General features: G+C 38.9%; 1 protein-coding gene across 3 annotated transcripts; it reads right to left on the bottom strand.

Moving 5' to 3' along the window:
- Window positions 1-95: 95 nt before the first annotated feature.
- Window positions 96-20,669, bottom strand: TBCCD1 (TBCC domain containing 1). Of its 3 annotated transcripts, none has more exons than XM_004745202.3 (8): window positions 20,300-20,669; window positions 14,905-15,283; window positions 11,522-11,677; window positions 7,611-7,977; window positions 5,607-5,793; window positions 4,968-5,465; window positions 3,717-3,867; window positions 96-1,501 (listed from the first exon to the last, which is right to left on the bottom strand). In XM_004745202.3, exons 2-7 carry the CDS (start codon window positions 15,238-15,240, stop codon window positions 3,738-3,740), a joined length of 1,674 nt encoding a protein of 557 aa, XP_004745259.1. In that variant the 5' UTR covers window positions 15,241-15,283; window positions 20,300-20,669; the 3' UTR covers window positions 96-1,501; window positions 3,717-3,737. The 3 variants fall into 3 exon arrangements, with proteins under 3 accessions (XP_004745259.1, XP_004745258.1, XP_012908053.1); XM_004745201.3 differs by lacking the exon at window positions 20,300-20,669 and adding an exon at window positions 18,108-18,233; XM_013052599.2 differs by lacking the exons at window positions 3,717-3,867; window positions 20,300-20,669 and adding an exon at window positions 18,108-18,233.
- Between the last annotated feature and the right edge of the window lie 140 nt (window positions 20,670-20,809).

A 20,809-nucleotide genomic window follows, 5' to 3' on the forward strand; every position in this document is an offset into this window, starting at 1 on the left:
AATGTCATATGCTTATCTTCCTGAATTTGGTAAACAGGAAAGAAAGTATCGAAGTGATACCATTAATTTTGTTAATAGCAATTTCCAAAACACACTTCTATTACTCCAGTGTTTCTTTATTGAATTCTCTCTTGAATTTCATCTTAAAATAAAAACTGAAAATGTCAATTAGAATTAACACACATTCTGAGAATTTTTCACTTTAGATCAAGTCCTTTTTAAATATAATTACTACTTCAATGAGCACTGAGCATACAAAACAATGTTTATCAGTGGATTCATTTAATAATTTAATAATTATTTAATAACTTAATAATTCCTTTTCCTTTATCTTAAAGAATACAGCTTCCTCAATCAAATGTAAACTTTATTTTGCTATAATATCACGAAGTGACATTGGTAACTGAGAGGGAGAAAACATGACCCTAAAATGTGCTACTTTAGTATGTAAGTTATTTAGAGCTAAAGGTGATGAAGACCCTGCAAATTCAAGAAAAACTTCCCTTAACTACCTAAAATTATTCAGATAGGGGGCCTGGCCCAGAAGGAAAGCTATTACCACAGGGAAGTTTTAATCTGAATGAGCCATCTGTATGACAAGGCAAACATCTAACTGCCACACATCTACTTTTCTTAACATACTGTGAATTACTCTCTTCCCTCTGAAGCCCTGGGCCTATATTCCATTACTTAGGTCAGGGTGGCATACAAGCCAACTGCCTGACTTGTTCCTGGGACTCATATTCTTATGAGGCGCCCACAGAAATCTAATTAAAATTGTTTGCCTCCTGTTAATCTGTCTTATGTCGATTTAATTAATAGACTAAAGCCTAAAGAACCTAGGATAGAGGAAAAATTCTTTCCTTCCCCCATAAAACCTTTTCTAAAATTAAATCTCTATCTTTTTATCAAAAGGAGAAAATTACTTTTTAGACTTTACTTATTGAAAATGTGAAGCAGAAAATGAAAAATAAAGAATTTACACAATTTCATTGCTTCATACTTTTAAGGACTAAAATATCTTTGTATAAAACTATTTCTGCTATATTTATATACCAACAAACTATACTTTCATCCCAATTATTTTTAAAAGGAGTAGCAATTTCCTTTTAAATAGTTTCAAAGAACTATAAAATTCTTATTTAACTATAGAAAGGATGAGACCCTTTCATCATATAAATTAAAATGTGAAATTTACTTGCAAATCTACAATCAGTTATTTCAATATTAACATACAACGAAACTGCCTTCATCAACTTCATTTTGGCAACACAAAGATGAGCTTTCTGATGTTCTATAAACAATACGTTTGTCTATAGGATAGTCAGAAGTTCACCTAAAATTCGACCTAAGCAGTAATATATCAATATGGAATGGAAATCAAGGAACGGTCTTAAATAGGAAGAAAAAAACTGCAATGTCTCTTAAGCAGCAGGAGCATCTTCCCAATTGAGTTTCAAGACATGTACCATCTTCCATTCACCCTCCTGTTTCCAGGGCCCTGAAAATAACAAGAGAAAAATATTAGTAACTTAATTCTCTATTGCCTTCACGCAAATAGTAAGAAAAAACTTATATTTACAAAATCATGTAAATCAAGGTCAGGTGAGAGTTTAAAGTGCTAAATACATAAGATTTAAGATTAATTATATTCCTTCTTTATGAAGGTCACTTTAGTTCATAATAAAAGAAAAGACATGAAAAAGTGGCAGGCTATTTAGGGTTGGCCTCAATTAAAATTTCACCTTCTTATAGTTTTTATTTCCTTTGGATTTTAATCCTCATCAGATTCCTGATTCTTAATCTCAGCATTTACTAAGTATTATGAACTTTTTGTGTGTGTAATAAGTAATACACAATTTAAAATGCAAACAATCTATAAACAAGAATACGTTTTTACAGTTTTGGAAAACAGTTCAGCATTTCCTCAAAAAGTTAAACCTATAAACTTGCAATTCTAATCCTAGGTATTTACCCAGAGAATTGAAAACATATGTCTACACAAAAACGTATACACTAAAGTACATAACAACATTATTCACAATAAAAGTGAAAACTGAAAAGGGGAAACAACTCAAATCTCAGATCAACTGATGAGCAGATAAGGTGTGATATATCCATACAATGGAATACTACCCAGCCATAAAAAGGAAGGATGTACTGACACATGCTACAACATAGATGACCCTAAGACCATGTTAAGGGAAAGAAGCCAGGCACAAAGATTCCATTTAAAGGAAATGTCCAGAGTTGACAAATCAAGAGACAAAAAGTAGATTAGTGTTAGCCAGGGACTAGAGAAAAGAGAAGATACTGGGAGTTCAGAAATGAAGAGTAACTGTCCATGCGTATGGGCTTTGTTTTTAGGGTAATGAAAATATTCTGAATTTGTTAGTGGTGAAGGTTGTACAAACTTGTCACTATGTTAATAAAAGCCACTGAATTTCATGGCATGTAAACTCTGTATCAATAAAAATTAAGAATAAGTTTTCAATCACCCTAGACATCTAGTCTCCTTTCTCAAAGACCAACACTTTCAATGATTTATGTCCTTTTAGAAGTTTTTAAGGCATATAATTAGCATACAGCCATGTGTGATAACCCCTCTTTTTTTTCAAACAGACAAGGCAGCATTCTACTCCTCCTCTTCTGCCTTCACCCCTTCAAACCCCAGCTTAGAGATTTACTATCTCACCTACAGATAGACCTCATTCTTTTTAAAGATGCATTCTTTAACATAGAGGAACCAATGCATTAGGCACCAGCCGTCTATTGGAAAGCACTTGGGTTTTTTCTAGTCTACAGCTATTTCAAACAATGCTGCAATGAACATATTTTTTAAACAGATCTTTACATACATGGGTGTATCTATAAGATAAATTCTAAGAAGTGAAATTGCTAAGTCAAAGAATGTGTGCATTTATAATTTTTATTTTGTCAAACTATCCTCCAAAGATGTTGCACAAATGTACACTTTTTCCAGTGGTAAACAAAATACCTTACCAGTGTTATACACCAGCTTTTGATACTTGCCAATCTGATAGAAGAAAAACAGTATCTTACATTAATTGTAAGTAAAGATATCTTTGTGTTTGTATTTGTCTGTGAACTATTTGAAATCCTTTATCTGTTTTCCTATTGTTAGTCTTTAATAAGCTTTCAAAATAGAAAAGTAAACTAATTTCTGTATTAAAAAAGAGAATTTTTATTTAGATTAAAGGACTTCTAATGAATTTGTCTGTATCCATGCTCTCTTCTATTGGCTCTGTGATCTTCTAGAGTTCAGTATTCAAATCTTCATTTGGGTTAATTCTGGTAATTTATTAATGTTATATGTAATTAACAAATATCAGTTAATTGATTTGTGTGTGGGTGATGGGAAAGATGAGAGATGTGTTAGAAAGGGGAAATACAACTGAAAGCTATGTATGGGTAAAGTAGTATCTTTGAACAGTACAACCTATACTAGGTAAGAAGCAAATAAGACAAAACCTGGCCTTTAATATTTGCCCATTATTCCATAGGCTCCATCTATGGAATAGTTTGGTTGGTCTTCACTATAAGGTGTGGTAAAAATGGGTATGTAAAAGTCTGTATATGCTAGTGGACCTGGCAGAGAAAAGAGGCAGTGGCCAGTTAACATCATATTCTGCAGCATGCTTGTAAGATTTTCCCAAGATAATTTTTTCTAAGTGGTCTACATTATAAATGCCCACCAGTGTTTCCACGTAGGAGTCTTATCCTGCTGCTTGTTTGGAGCCGGCAGCAGGGGGCACAAGACTGTCCAGCTGTTGGCGATGTCCTGTATTAATCAACCACTCATAAAACTTATTCTCCACAAGTACCTGGAACTGCTTCCTTTGATCCCTAAAAGCGCCATCAAGAGCAAAAAGAATGTAAGAACACTAATTCATGTTCATTTTACTCCAGGTGATTATAAAGTACTTTAATGGGATAGACATTAAAATTATTTCTAGTTCTCCATTTATTCCCTCCAGATAACTGCTCTGTTCAGTTCTTGACATTGTAACACTGCCACCCCTCCCACCCCAAAGAAAAAAAAGATTGGTCAGATGCACCATAAAAGTATTCTGCCCAGTCCTCAGCTCCTATCCAAACACTGCTAATTCTTCCAGGTCCAACACAAATTCTACTTCCTCTATAAATCATCCCTGACCACCCACACTGATGTTTTCTGAACCTCTATAAACCGTATAGCATGTCCCTGGGTTCTAGAGTTCAAAGACCAGTACCCTTGAGATAAAATATTGTGGTGAATGTAATAAACCGCAACCATCTACTATCATAAGCATGTAATCTAGAAATAAGATATTTTAGCACCCCAAGTTTAGGAAGGATATAATTTCAAAGTAAAAAAACAACATTTTAAGCGGACTAAATTTAGCTTTGTTTTACAACACTGTGCTTATTTTTCACATTTTACCATGGATTAGGGAAAACTTGGACAAGAACTAGCATTAGTCCATGGAGCAACATTAGGAATCCGCCCTCGGAGAGTCTGTGTGTGGTATGGAGGAGTCAGGAAATCCGTATTTTGAACAAGCCTCTTGGAAGACTGTTGCACAACCAAAGTTGAGAACCAATGATAGTTTTTTTAGAGAATTAAAGTTTAGAAAATTTAAAACTAAATTCTTTTAGAGAATTAAAATTTAGAGAACTAAAAACTAAAACCAATTCATGTAAGTATTGGATCATGTGGCATGTTCTACATATGATCTTTCATACACATAAGTTATCTATCAACTAAAGCTTCTGAAAAGAAGGGAGTCTAATTCTTAAATATCCACTTGCTCCCATCCCCCAACCAAACAGCCTGGAATACTGACCTTAACAAAAGACACATTACATCTTTTTTGTTACTTTAGTACAGCTGTACACGTGTACAGATTAATTTGTTTTCTCATGGAGTTTTACATAAGACAAATTCTTCTCTAGAAAACACTCACTTTGTCAAACGAGCCTCCTTTACAGTTTTCTGCCAGATTTGTATCTTCTGTTCTCTTTGACCCAGTGCTTTCTGATATGCAGACGGAAGACCCCCAGGTATCTCGGTTGTGTCCCCTTCCATTTCAAAGGGGATAATAAATACATAGAATTCACAAGGTGGTAAGAGTCGGAAGACACTTGTGTCGCAGTTCTCTCTGCACACAATCATTGGATTATCCCAATAGTTAGGCACCGTAGCAAGGCCAGTCCTGGCCATGTGATCCTCCAGCATTGGATAATGAGTATGAAAAGGGGCAAAAGTTACTGCCTGGTTTCCAGAGAGAATTAGGGGGCGTGTAGGCGTCAGAATGTGAAAGATGCAGCCTGTTGTAGAAGAGATGGACAAACGATGGCAAACAGCAATGACTTTAACACTGTCACAGCTGTGGAGGTGAAGAGCAGTCTGTACAGGGCCCAAGACGAAGGTGCTATTCCTGCATTTCTCGATGGTCACAGATCTGAAAAATGAAAAAATGAGGTAAATTCCTTCAAATGAGAGTAAGAGTAAAAGAACAGCTGACTACAAAATTCTTCTCTGATGGCAAAAAAGGATCAATCCCAGTTCAAAGAAAATATCAAAACATCAGAACCGTGCTTACCGTAAAGGAGAGAGCAGATATATAAAAGATTCATTGCAACGATGAATTTTCACATGTGCCCCCACCAGAGTATCTGAGCTCTTGGCCAAGGTCTGCTTGTAAACCTGGCTCATCACCACCATGCGGTGCATCCGAGGGGCCACGTGTGTATTACAAGCAATCTTAGCTCTTTTGGTCGTCCCTTCAACTATTTAAGAAAAATAGAAATAAATGAAGTAAGTTTCAATCAAAGAAAAACAAACAACCATATGAGATTACATATGCCTATGTGTTTAAGTGTCTAAAATCAGATACAAGTAAGCTTTGGAAAAATGTTCAATCTGGACATTGGGTAAAGAGGTATTTGCTATACTGTTCTCTGTGTTTTTCTGTATGCTTGCAATATTTCATAATTTTCTGTGATAAAAATTGTTTAAAACTTCTAGTCCATTAAGACTGCCTATAGATCTAAGGTTTTTTTTTTTTTTCATGTGTATCTTTCAAGTAATGTGCCTAAGGTCATGTGGCTAGAGCTGGCCCAACTCAACAACTCAAGTATCTTCTCCAAGTTGCTTTAATTTATCATACCAATCCATAAATAATCTCTTTAAATCACCACAATACTAATTTCAATCCCCTCCTAAGCTACATACCACATCATTCCATGAATTCTATTTGGATTCAGGCCTTTTATCCCTACATCATTAGTAACCGAGAGCACAAACTCCTTTCATACACAGTGCCTTGCACAAACTGACACTCAAAAACTCTGTGCAGGGGTTGCCCTCCTTATATAGTCCCACTGTTATGTGATTGGCTTCTAAGACAGTACCTCTCTGAAAGCCAGCCGGACACCCCATAAAGAATACTAGTCAAATACGAAGAGGTCCCATAAGTATGCTATTACTTTTTTTTAAAAATTACCAATTCTTAATGCTTCCTTTTATTAAATAAGTAATGCATGGCTTTTGTGAATAATTTTCAAATACTAGTGGTAAAAGAAGATACAAATTATTTGTGATCTTATTATCTAGCTCCGCTAGATAGGTTAGATATCCTCTTCTTACTATTGAGGACTACTGTAACAACATTTAAAAACTTGCCTGAGCCTATATTCTTTTATCACCATCAAGAATTATGTAATATCCTATATATTTATGGGACCCTTAGATATCTGGAAGTCTGTGACCTCATACTCGAGCAATAGGTTGATTGGATATAGAATTCATGGATCACAATCTTTTTTCTTTAGAGTCTGTAGATAATGTTCAATCATTGTGTTTTTTAGCATTATAAAAATCTGACACAAAACTGATTTTTTAAAATTACATGGAACCTATATTTTTCTTTATCCCTGAAATTCAGAGATTGTGGAACTATAGTTCATGTTTTTTCCCTTTTTTCATTAATTTTGCCTGGCATTTGTCTCAGTGTAGGCACTTAATCCTCTTTAAACTTATACCTGGGCCCCCAGAAGTCATACAGCTCCTGAACCTATCCTGTTAGCCATCGCCGGACTGTCAGGAATAGGTATCTGATGCAACCAAGGCCAGATATTCCCTACTTTTAACTTGACATTTCCAATTTAGAAAAGTCTCATCTGTTTGTGTCTGTGTACCTTAAAAGGATCCCATTTTTACAACAACTCTCTGAGGTTGTAACTGTGGAATGGTCAAACTCAGCTGTGGTGTGGAGAAAACAGGAAGGCTCTCAACAAATGAGCACATGAGAAGGCGAGGGAGAAAGGATCAGAAGAGAGAAAAGCAGAGCAAAGAGACAAATGACTGAAGCTGGAGTTCCATTAATTGTGACCAGAATGACCCGGACTTTGAAATCAACTCTCTCAGACTACTGCTGCCTTGACAAAAAAAGTCATAGACAAAAGAGAGCGGTTCCCTTTTTCTCTCTTATAGTAGCAATATTTTGTAGGTCTATAGAAGATGTATGATTATTAATACACCAGAGAATATTAGGTTCCTTAACTTGTCATTCAATTTAAAATATATTAAAATACTAAAAAAATACCTTGGTGAGCCCAAGCCAATTTCTTTCCAGACTTAAGGCAAGCAGATGTACCAAATGGATTCCCAGTCAAACAGGCTCTCAACCAGGCTTCCAGCTTGTAGAAAGAAAAGGTCTTAGAGATCCGTGAGAAGCCGCTTTCTGCATGCAGTGGTTGCCACAGAGCAAGTTCATGAAGTGGGTATATCTTCCTGGCTCTACTCACTGTACCTTCAATAAGAAAGCTGAGGGCCACAACAGCTTCGCGAGAGACTAGACTATTATGGGTTGAATGAAATGATGCAGTGAGTTGTTCTGGATCTAAAAGTAGCTCAAGGAGATCTGACAGATGATCACAGACAAATGCCTGGTGACTGTAATCATTCCAGTTCTAAAAAATATCAAAATAAAGCACTCTTAATAGAACAGATTTTATAAGACCTGAAAATTGTATATTTTAGTTATTTTGTATTTCTACTTTGCCTCATCTCCTAAAAAAGCATTTAAGGCAACAATATAAACCTTATAATGATTTTTTGGTATTATGTGATAGGCATAAACAGAATCTCTCCCTTCCTTAGCTAGTTCAAAAGTAATATTATAGCTAAACCTTAGTGTGTGCTAACCACAAAGTGTTGTACAAACTTCAACATATTTAATAATCCTAGCAACCATCCTGCAATAGATGCCATTACCATGCCCATTTTACAAATGAGGAAGTGGAGATACAGAAAGGTTAAGAAACCCACCTAAGATCACATGGCTAGTAAGTAAGTTACAGATCTAACATAAAAATAGCCACCGTGGACATTCATTCCATGAAACACGGGTTTTCTTTATTTACCTTCTCTTATTACAGGAGGAGTTTCAAATTCCACTGGATGAAACAATGCAACTACCCTTATAGTAGCTAGATTTAAGAGAAGTTACCACTTTTGGAATAAGCTTTGAGTTGGCAGATGTCTCAGTGACTTGGCTCATTCATTTGACATTTATTTCTTGAATATCTCTTATGTGGTATGAGCAGTGTTAGGTGATAAATTATGCAAACTGAATAGGACATAGTTTTTGTCCTCAAGAACTCAGCGCCTATGTAGTGAAAAGACAATACAAGCAACTATTATACAATGAGATAAGAATTACAGCAGAGATCTGTAAAGACATGCTATGAGCCTGAGAGGAATAAGGAACCCCTCTTGGGGGAAAAAAAATCATCACAGAGTGCTGTTTAGACAGCTTCTTGATTAATGCTGGTAGTTATGCCAACAGACAAGGAAAAAAGGCATTCTAGGCCTAGGGAATAGCATATGCAAAGATCCACAGCAGTAACATTACCTGCTGTGTTCAGAAAACTGGTAGTAGGGGCCAATCATGAAAGGCCTATTAAAACACTAAAGCATCTGTGCTTTATTTTGTGTGCCAGGGATTTTAAAACTGATTTCTAAATAGCTAACCCTTTTTTTCTTTTTAATAGACTCTCACTGGGACACCACAGAACATGTCAAAGCAGAGCGGCCACTCTTCACCTCTTACTGCATCCCCCTCACCCACAGCAGGCTCTGAGGTGGCTCCGTGGAGCACGAGATGAAAACAACAGTGACAATGATAATTACTGATGGGAGTTTTGACAAAAACCAACAGAATCCTTTTGCATTTAGAAAGTCCAGTGTAGTAGGTGGAGGGTAGACTAAAAGCAGGGTGACCAGGTAGGACCTAATTATAGAAATCAAGGCCTCCCTCAAATGTCAGTATGACCTATATAAGAGGAAGAAAAGAAACAGACCTTATTTTTAAAGATTTTATTTTTAAAGTAAACTCTACACCCAATGTGTGGCTTGAACTTACAACCCTGAGCTCAAGAGTGGCACACACCCCTCCCACTGAGCCAGCCACCCAAAGAGGGACAGATTTTTAAATCAGAGTTATTTTGAGGCAGAATAAGAAAGACTTGACAGAAAACTAGGTATGGGTGCTAAGAGAATGAGCATTGGTAGCTGGTGGTAATTTTCTCTGGCTTCAGGAATATAAGTCAATTCGAGTAAAGGGAGATTTTACTGTAGGGACACACAGTCATCTCCCAAACTGAAGTATAGGTAGGTCTCATCAGAAGTGCAACTGGAAGGCCATCTTAAGCCTCCTGGTTCTCTCTCGCCAGCATCTCTACACGTCTGTTCCATTCTTGTCTTTTTCTCTTTCTCAGAGTTTCTAATCCCTCATAACTCCAGGTCACCCATGAATATGGTGGCTATTCTGGTACCAGTGCTACCTGTGCTGCCAGCTCAAGCACCCAGCACAAACTGGTAATTTCTTCAGTTTCTGGGGGCACTGACTGGGCCAGGTCATCCATTCAAAGCAGACCAATTTCAAATACATATCTATGAATGTGTCCATATCTGGTCTAAATCAGTTGTTCAGAGAGGTCATGCTATAGCACAAACTAAGAGTCACCATTTGCTGATGCTTACTGCGCAACAATTCTCACGCTAATGTATTCTAGATTCCCACAACCACTCAGAAATAGGTATTACCATCCTCATTTACAAAAGAGAAGCCAAGACCTAGGAAAGTTAACCAACTTGCCTAAAATCATGGGATATTGAATGTAAGAGCCAATTTGAATGCAGACTACTTTAGTTCAAAACCCCATCTTACATGGTGCCCATTCATGTGGACAGACAATGACTGGCCTCGCTAATACACCTGGACTTGAACATTCTGAATTTCAGGTATAGATGAACACCTACATGAGGAGGGAAATCTAGGATAAAGACAAACTCAGGAGTCATTGTGATATGTGAAATCATGAGAAGAGAAGAATTATGTTTAAAGAATATGTCTAGCGAGAAGATAAAATTGCCCAGGCAGAATCCTGGAGGAATAGTGGCGTGTAGGGGCCAGTGGGGAGCTCATGAAGAAGAGTGAGCAGGAAAAATGAGAAGCACAACCAGAAGGAATCTTATCATGCAACATACAGGTGGATAGGTTTAGTTGAAAAAGGAGATTATAAAAGTACCAAATATCAGAAAAGTTTTTGTTGTTGTTGTTTGCCTCAGAACATTTTTAAAGAACTTGTGTATGGCAGTCATACCAAGATCTATGTTTTTTTGTTTTTGTTTTTGTTTTTTTTTAAAGATTTTATTTATTTATTTGACAGAGAGAGATCACAAGTAGGCAGAGAGGCAGGCAGAGAGAGAGAGAGAGGAGGAGGAAGCAGGCTCCCTGCTGAGCAGAGAGCCCGATGCGGGACTCGATCCTAGGACCCTGAGATCATGACCTGAGCCGAAGGCAGCGGCTTAACCCACTGAGCCACCCAGGCGCCCCAAGATCTATGTTTTGCTTAAGATTTTTTAGAATACTTCGACATAAACAGGTAAAAACATTTCAGTTTTCTTTAGAAAAAGAGAAATGACACAATTTCTAAAACTCACAATGTGAGGCAGTTAAGTTTAACTTTTGGTTGTCACATCATATGACATAAATATGTCATCATAGGACACAAGCATGATGAATTAAGTATATGAAAGCACATCACTTAAACATTTAAGAAGGTATTTTTGTAGAAATTTTTTCAGTAGATTTCAACAGACTTTGTAAATACTACATCTTCTCATTTATCCTTAGTCAAATTAGTAGATTCAAATTCATTAAGATTTGCAAAAACGAGAATGCTAATGAGAGTACAGTGAATAATCTATCCCCAAATCATGTGATTTTTGTGTCACTGAAGGAATGAATGGAAAGCACTTCTCTACTTGGATGAAGATTGCAAATATTTATTTTGTTTTATAATAGGAAAAGAAATGAGAAAGCCAAACAAAATACACCAACAAAGGACTGACTTACATAAGTAATCCCAACATGATTTTTAATGAAGGCAAATCATCTCCTTCATAAATTGTCCCTTTCAAAGAAGAAGACCAAGATTTAAACAGTACCTTATTATGGCAACTGGATTTTTCAGTCAAGTCAGGAGACTGAGATCTGTTTCTGGGACTAGGCCACTCTTCTCCAATCAAAGATGTCCTTAAGGAGACCTTGTTTAACTGCTGTATGTATAAGAAGAGCAGAAACTGTAGGGTGTTCACTGAAAGCTGGCCAAAAAGAAAAAAGATGATGAATACATGTCCTAAACCATATCAGTTCCTAGTCTACAATTAATTAAATACAGCAAATCAAATTCACAACAGTTTGCAAATCCTAAAAAGAATAATGTAGAAAAGTGGCTGGCATTTGATATGTATGCTTCTGATACCCAGATATAGGAGTTTCAAAAACAAATTAAACTAGAGTCACTTACCTTCTTGGAAAGCTATGCAGCCTCTATGGCCATAGACATTCTTTCCCCAGAATCGATGAAGAGGAGAGGATGAAGTACATATTTTTTTAAAAGTATAGTATTTCAGAAGTTTAAAATTGCAGTTAAAAAAAAAAAAAGGACAAACTTTAGTCCTTTGAATAAATAAATGGAAGAAAGGAAGAAGGAAATTTGGCTAAAATATGCAGTTTAGTCTAACCGAAGGCTCACAGACTTTTCAAAAATGTTTAGGATGTTAATGCAAGATCTGAAATTGTATGTAATCTTTGAAATTACGAATTACAAATTATGAAATTGCATTTTGTGGGAGAGGAGGACTCAGGTTTGCATCAAGTTCTTTTTTTTTTTTTAAGACTTTATTTATTTGACAGAGAGAGAGATCACAAGTAGGCAGAGAGGCTGGCAGAGAGAGAGGGGGGAAGCAGGCTCCCTGCTGAGCAGAGAGCCTGATGTGGGACTCGATCCCAGGACCCTGAGATCATGACCTGAGCCAAAAGCAGAGGCTTAACCCACTGAGCCACCCAGGCGCCCCTTACATCAAGTTCTTAAGAGTATTTGACTTAAAAAAATACTATTGGTTTGAGAGGTGTTTATAAGTCATTTCTTATTTGAAAAAAGGTATTGAAAAGCTCAGGATTTGAAGCTCATGATTACCCTCATATATCCATTCCCATACACATATAGGAGACACAAAAATGTAATACATCTGATACTATAGCTCTATTCACTCTGCTTCCCAAACTGGCTAAAACCCGCTATAACTAAGGAATTGAAAAACATGGATTCTCAGGACCACCTAGACCTGTTTGATCAACTGTCAATCAGAACCCCATAAATCTACATATTTTTAAAAATGCTACTTTCTTAATTAAATTTTTTTGAGATAATTGTAGATTCACACGCAGTTGTAAGAACTAACAGAGAAATCCCATGTACACTGTATCCAGTTTCCCATCTTGCAAAGCTATAATACAGTAGCACAATCAGGGTGTTGACACTGATGCAGCCAAGTTACAGAACATTTCCATCTACACAAGGATTTCTCATGTTGCCCTTTTATACTTCCTACTTCCTACTTCCCTCCCACCCTCACTCCTTCCTTAATCCCTGACAATCACTTACCTGTTCTCTAGCTCTATAATTTTGTCATTTCAAGAGTGTTATATAAATGGAATTATACAGTATGTAACCTTCTGGAATTGGCTTTTTTTCACTCAGCAAAATTCCTTGATTTTATACCTACTTCGATTTAACAATTATGTTACATTATCATTATTCATATACCTTCCTCTTCATGAGACTTTAAGATTCTCATCTTTTTCACTTTTACATTCCTAGTACACAGCATAGAATCTAGCACATAATAAGCACTCAAAAAATCTGTGGAGCTTCTTGAAGGTCTGATTAATCTCTGAATCCAGCATCTAGTACTATACCTCACACACAGTAGGCACTCAACATTTAATTAATGAATAACTATAATGTCCTTCCTCTCGTGGCAAACTTTTCAATTTCCAAACTTTATTTAGATATTACCCAAAGTGGCAGAGAGTGGCTAGATACTAACTAAATATTTTTCTAGATACTAACTAAAAAATGTTTCTTCCTGGGCCCATATTTAGATGGTATTTCTCAGCCTCCCTTGAAGTTAGACATGGTATAACTGGGTTTTACAGTCAATGGAATGTGGGCGGATTGACAAACACCACTTTCAAGTCTCCCAAAAATGCTCCACAAAGAAATGGAAGTGAAGGACTCTGAGGCCCTAGTGGGCACGGCTGGGGCAAACTGTATTATAATTATTATAATAATGCAATTATTCACTTCCACATCCTCTAGGAGGCTTATACAGCCTGATCCATAGCCATGGGATTTCCCTATCTCCTGTGAAGTAGTTTAGCTGCCCATCTTCCTGATTTTAGACACAGACATATAACAAAGCTTTAGCCAATGGAATGAAACTAGTTATAGTTTATGTTCCATCAGAGAAAAAGTTTTAAGAGGAATCATGAGTTTTCTCCTGCTCTGCTGCTCTTCTCTTCTGTCACAGAATAGGCATTAACTATACAGAATATGTTTCTTCAGCCTGGGTTCCCAAATGAGTAGACACACAAAGCCAAGCCATAACCATTAGCCCTAGCTAAAGTGCAGACTGCATGTAAAATAAGCAAGAAACAAACCTTTGTTACTGTAGGCCATTAGAATGTCATTTTTGTTTGTTTTTAACTGTTTAATTGTTTTGTTTGTTTTGCTAATGTTATTAGCAAAGCTAATAACATTGTGGCTCCAGAAGATAGAAGATGACTACATCCCTGAGTCATTGCTTGGACAACAGCAGCCTAGAGATTCATCCAACCAGATGCCCCGTGTTACACTGCTGCATGAATGAGAAAAAACTGTTACTGTGCTAAGCCACTGAAATGGCAGGATTGCCTGTTACTGTAATGAGCCTACTCTGATTAATATGCTTTCTCTGTGAAGTCTTTCCCCATCACCAGAACTAACCATTCTCTTCCCTATCCTATTTCTGTACTCTATGCACACTCTGGCTATTACACACTCCACACTATCAAATAGCACTTGTTTTACACACCAGCTTCCCCTGCTAGTCTAAGAGCTCAATGAGGGCAGAGATGCTGTTCCAGTCATCTTTGAATCCCAGCACATAGGAGATCCTCACTGAAAATTAGTCAGGTTCTCTAACTGTAACATATCAATGATTCATAGCCACTCACTCACCTTAAAATATTTTTAAAGTCAGTGAAAGCATTTCCCTCAACTACAGGGTTTTTGTAACATTAGTACTTTGGAAGTAGGTGAGTAGTGATTACTAAGGGTTAATTCATTAAATACTGCCCAACTGAAACAGTTAAAAAAAATGGCACTTTGGGATCACAATAGCCATTAACCTAAAACCACACACTGCACAGCTAGTACAAAAATTAAAGATAGTTTATTTCTCAAAATAATTAAACACACATACACATACATATAAATCCATACCTTATTTCTTTGTTTTTCAATTTCATCCTCAGACATACAGTTTGACAGAATCTCAGACCATTCCAGGCGCTCCTCTGGTGTCTTTACCGCAAGACTATCAAATATTTCAAAGTAAAGCCAGGCCAGATCCTTAGCCAACTGCAGCTTCCCACATGCAATGTGCCTCCATGTGGACCAGTATAGGCGTGGGTAAGCTCCTTCTGTGGCTCGGGTTCGCACATAGGTGGATATCTTCCTGAGATAGTGAAGACTGAATTTGGATGGAGGGGGAACCTGCAAGGCACCCACTATAAAGGGTTCTGCTTTCACCCAGAGGTGAACTCCGGACTGATCCATATTATCTCGAAGGACATCTGTGTGATAAGGCTTCTTGGCATACCTAGGAAACAAAAGTTTTTCACACACTGATTTGAAACAAAACTCATTTATATATTTTCTTGTTGTTGCTTTTTCCATTTACACATTTTCTTTAAGATGATCCCCTTCCTTCACTGTTTAAAGATGTATTTGTCAATTTAAAAAGAAGATCCGGGGAATCTGGGTGGCTCAGAGTGTTAAGCCTTTGCTTTCAGCTTAAATCATGATCTCAAGGTTCTGGGATCGAGCCCTGCATTGGGCTCTCTGGTCAGCAGGGAGCCTGTTCCCTCCCCTCTCTCTGCCTGCCTGCTTGTGATCTCTCTCTCTCTCTCTCAAATAAATAAATAAAATATTTACCAAAAAAAAAAAAAAAAGAAGAAGATCCAGTTTATCAACCATGTGCAGAATAAATTTTTGGTCAGATGTTACTACAACCGATTTGAATAAGAAAACTTCTGTGATAAAACAAAATTCTTACTTGAATGGTTAGAAGTGGTTGTTTTGGGAGTGTGTAAAAATGCATGAAGTAGGAGTTGGAATCCTACTCAGGAAAGGAAGAAAAGAAGAAATGGGAGAGTCATCTCTTCACAGGAAATCTTTGCCTACCCTGAGGGGCAATGCTAGTCAAAATAAGGGGAATAAAATTTCAGAGTCAAATCACTTACACATAGCAGATGGTGGGTTAAAGATGTGGACCTGTTAGCTGACATTTAGTTCAAAATGAAGCACTAACGTGACGTGGCAGACGAATGCTCCCACAAATGCCGACTGCAGAAAGAGATATCTTTATTCTCTGTAACAGTGAAGCTGCTCTGGCATATTCTTTGTGCTTAGTTCAGGTGCAGTGCTTTCAGATTTTGTTTGTTGTTTCTTTGTTATAACAACAATACATAATTTTTATGGAATACTTATATCTAAAAACAGATGTGGGGAAATCATCCACTGTTCCACCATCAAAGGGAAACTAGTTAATATTCTGTTGTACTTCCTTTCCATTTCTTTTTCTACACAAATTGGATGTTAGTTTTTGAATTTTCAAACTCGTGATAAAAGCATATATATAATTCTGTTATTTTAAAAGCTTCACAGCACTCTACATAAAGGTACCCTAGTTTATTCACCTGTTCTCCTATTTTTGGACACTAAGTAGGTTTAAAACAAGATAGGCAAGATACTAATCATTGTTGAAGTGGGGTAATGAGCACATGATGGCTTTCTACTTCCATACATGTTAAAATTTTCCACTGTAGAAAATTTAAATGTAGGTGAAAGGTGATGGGGATTAAGAAGTATAAAATTCCAGTTATAAAACAATTAAGTCACAGGGAAGAAAAGTTCAGTATAGCGAATATAACCAATAATATTGTAGTAACTTTGTATGGTAACAGACGGCAACTATGCTTACTGAGTGTGTTGTGTTGGTTGGTTTAAGTAGGCTCCACACCCAGTGTGAAGCCCAACACAGAGCCTGAACTCACAACTGAGATCAAGATCTGAACTGAGACCAAGTCCAAGGCTTAACCAACTGCTCCACCCAGGTGCCCCAGTGGTATTTTGTAATGTATATAATTGTCAAATTACTATGTTATACAACTGAAACTAATATAATGTATGTCAACTATACTTCAATTTAAATGCTTCACAATGATAAATAATGCTATAATTACCATCTTTCTGCAAATTTTCTGCCCTATGATTATTTCCAAGAAAATTTTCAGATATGCATTGGTTAAATGAAGTAAGTTACATTTCTAAAGTTCTTGGCATATTTCCATTGCTTTGCAAGATGACTGTATCAAACTGCACAATCACTTGACCAAGGTACCATCAAGGACCACTTGACCAATGAGCACCCCTCGGCATTAAGTAACATCACTTAAAAAACCTTCTTTATATGACTGATGGAAAATGTTTTATTGCTATTATTATACTTTCCATTTCATTCCAAGAACGTCATGCTTCTTTGGAGAATTACCTGGTTAAAAAATAACTGACATCAACCAGATGCTTTCTATGTTCAAGGTGGCAGGCTAAATACTTTTCGTTCTGCACCTCCTTTTGCCCTCAACCACCTAGAGATAATATGGTTGTCCCCACTTCCAGATAAGCACACTGGGGCCTGAAGAAGTTAAGGGACTTACCCGAAGTCACATACTTAGGTTGGCACCACCCTGGATTAGAACTCGTCTGTCTGACTTGAGAACCGTGTTACTTACAAACGTACTTTAGGAACCCAGTTTCGGGAAAAATCTCCAGAAAATGGGAATGGATCCAGAAGAGGATTACCAGAACGAGTGGCTTTGGACGTGAGGCCACATAGGGCCAGGTAAAAGAACGTGAGAGCACGAAGCGCAAAAGAAGGGTGTGAGAGGGTAAACGGTAACTGTCTCCGCACACGGGAATGGCTTAGCGCTGCTCTGAGGAAAAGAGATGAAAGTTACGTGGGGAAGATCTTAGTTCGCTCCAAAATAAAAGAGGCTGCGAGATCCTGAAATCCTGTTCCTGAAGTGCGCAGCCCAAAGCCAGATCCTGGGGAATGAATTCTGAAACTCGAGAGGGCTAAATTCCTAAACATGAGCTCTTTCCCTCTCAAAAGCAGCCCCTGGGAGCGCTGGGGTGGGGGGTTTTCAGGCGGTGAGATGGGCGTCAGACCCACAGCCGTCCCCCCGGGGCTTCGCCGCCACCTCCGACGCTGAACCGGTCCGGGCCGCGCGAGCTGCCCGGCTGGACTCTGGGAACCGGGAAGCCCCAGCTGGCAAACTCCGTAGTGAACCCGAGACCTGACGATCCAAAAAAAGCCTCCCCAACCCGCCCTCCGTCCCAGGTGCCGGCCCGCGCGCGGTTACCTGCGAAGGCAGGGCCGCTCCGCCGCACCCTCCGCGCGTCGCCGCGCCCCGCTCGCCCGGCCCGCCCCTCGCCAGCCGTCTCCCCTACTGCGCAAGCGCCAGGCCAAGCACCACCGAGAACTGGAGGTTAATATTACTAGAGCGGCCTTCCGCTTCTCCCCGGGACTGAGAACTAGCTCAGCTGAGGTCAAGAGTCCTCGGCGCTGGGACCTGGAGCCGGAACCGGCCGCTTCTGGTATCGCGCCTTTCAGTCCGGAGAAATAGGAAGTTTTCTATTGCTCTGCGCATACATAGTCAGCCAATAGCTGCTGGTAAGGTCGGCACGCTTTGATCAGTAATGTAATGACAATGACAGTTTACATTTATAGCGTTCACTGCGGGCCAGCCCTGTGTAAAGCAAAGCACCTTTGTTTGTATTATCTTAGTCTTCCCAAGAGCCCTTTAAGATGAGTACGTTTGTTTTTACCGACAGCTAAACTAGGGCGTAGAGAGGTGGAAGTAACACACCCCTAGGAGAGCAGCCAGGATAGAAACCCCTGCGGTCTGAAGCGAGAGCCCCGGGCATTATCAGCTCCTTAACAAAAGAGCCCGCAGGCTAGCTTTCTTAGCTCTCCCGCCACATTACAACTGTCGTGAAACCTTTTTGGATTCCACCCTGCAGAAGACACCACTCCTTTCTCGAAGTCTCCACTTAATGAATTTTGGCCATTTCCTGCTTTCTTAGTTCGTTTATGGCTTGTATAGGTGTGGCAGGTGCAAAGGTAAATATGACCATAAAATGCAATTTGTTTCCTCTTTTAGGTGGCCTCTCTCCTCCAGTAGGCATCTTCCTGAAAGCAGTAGCCTTGTCGTCCCCCTTACCTCTGTATGAGCCAAGGGTAGATAGGGCCTTTGGATTCAAGCAGATCTGGGTGAGAATTCAAACTGCACCACTAAATAGTTCAGTGACCCTGAACAGATTCTGTCCCCTCTCTACGCCTTTGTTTTTTGCAACAGGAATTATTATTGAGCACAACTGTGGGTCTGGCACAGTGCAAGCCACTAGGGTCACAGCAGTGAACAAAACAGATAAGATCCTTGCTTTCTTGGAGTGCATATTTTAATAAAGGGAATAGATAATACATATTAAGGAAAAATTGGACAGTTTCGTAATGTAATAAACGCTATAAGTTTGGAAGGGGGAGGAGGGGATGAATGCCAAGTTTGATCTGAGGACTGAAGTATAAGAAGCCAGCATAGGAAGATCACAGTTGAAACAACTTTTACTCTGTGGCAGGCTCCGTTCTAAGATGCTGTCCTATTCAGGTGTGAACAGTTTAGATTATGCTCTCTTGAAACTGGCCTAAGGTTGTGTGAGTGTGGGCAGTAAGGATGGAAACAATAGGATGGTGTAAGAATAAGGGACTCAGCAGTGGCCGTTTTTCATTGGTTAGGGACGTCTTCTCTGAAGTAGTGACATTTCAACTGATCTGAGTGTAAAAAGGAGTCACTCATGGGGAAGAGTGCTTCAGGCAGAGAGAACAGCTAGAACAAAGGCCTTAGGAATGAGTTTGGTGTATTCAAAAAAAAAAAAAAAACTAGGCTTGCTGGAACATGATAAGGAGTATACTAGGTGAGGGCACAGATCATAGTGGGCTTAAATTTTTTCCCCCCAGCTTTATTAAGACACAGAGTTTTATAAGCCTGCATAAAGAGTTGGGGTGTTAAGTGCAATGAAAAGCCATTCGAGGGTTTTGAGCAGGGGAATGACATGATCTAACATGCTTGCAAAAAATCACGGGGTTGGGGGTCAGGAGTTAAGAGATTAAAATATTAAGAACGGAAGCAGGGGATCACTTGGGATGTCTTGCTAGGATCATGAGACTTGGCGCAGAGATGTAGTGGAGATGAACAGTAGTGGAGAGATTCAAGATATAGTTTAAAGGCAAAGATTTGGATAGGGAGTACAGGGGCGGAATCAAGGGAGACACCTAGAATTTTGTCATGAACAAGGAGGTGGGGAGAATCAAAGAGTTCTCCTAAGTGTGATAATAGTTACTCATTGCGGGCTTAGTGTGCCAGACGCTGTGCTACACAGTTTACAGCTTTCCTCCCATTAAAATTTCACAACACTGCCAGTAAAATGTTTCGCGTCAGGTTTGTAAATAAAGCTTAGGCTAGAGTGGGGGGCAAGGGAAGGGGCATGTTCTCACCGCTAAGTGATGGAAGCTGAATCCGAATCCAAACCTGTCCGCGTCCACGGCCTCTTCTCAGTGAAACCGAGGTAATTTTCTTCCGGGCTTGTTCCAAGAGGGTAAAATAAGATCTCAAGCAACGCGTTCGCCCTCACGGTTGGCTTAGAGTAATTGTCTCCGCCCATTTCTCCTGTGTCCCTCCGCCCCCGCATCCAGCGTAAAGTTCAATATGAATGAAATTCCCAGACTTGTCACAAGATAAATCGTCCCTCCCTTAATAGGTCGGTACTGGAAGCGGGGCCTTGTGATTGGTGGAGAGTCCGAGGTGGAGGGCGGGGGGGAATTCAAGTACCTCGGGTGCCGGGTCTTGGTCCCGGTTGCCCTCTACCGCCTTTTTACGTAATTTTCTACGACTCGCGGCTACCCGGGCTGAGCGGATCCCTGCGACGGCGCGACTTTCTGACGTTTCCTCCTCTAATTGGCCCAGAGCTGCGGCTGCAATTCGGAGGCCTAACTGGCCGCCCGCGC

This window comes from Mustela putorius, unplaced genomic scaffold, assembly GCF_011764305.1.
Source record: "Mustela putorius furo isolate JIRA1106 unplaced genomic scaffold, ASM1176430v1.1 tig00003834_pilon_pilon_pilon, whole genome shotgun sequence".
Lineage (NCBI taxonomy): Eukaryota > Metazoa > Chordata > Mammalia > Carnivora > Mustelidae > Mustela > Mustela putorius.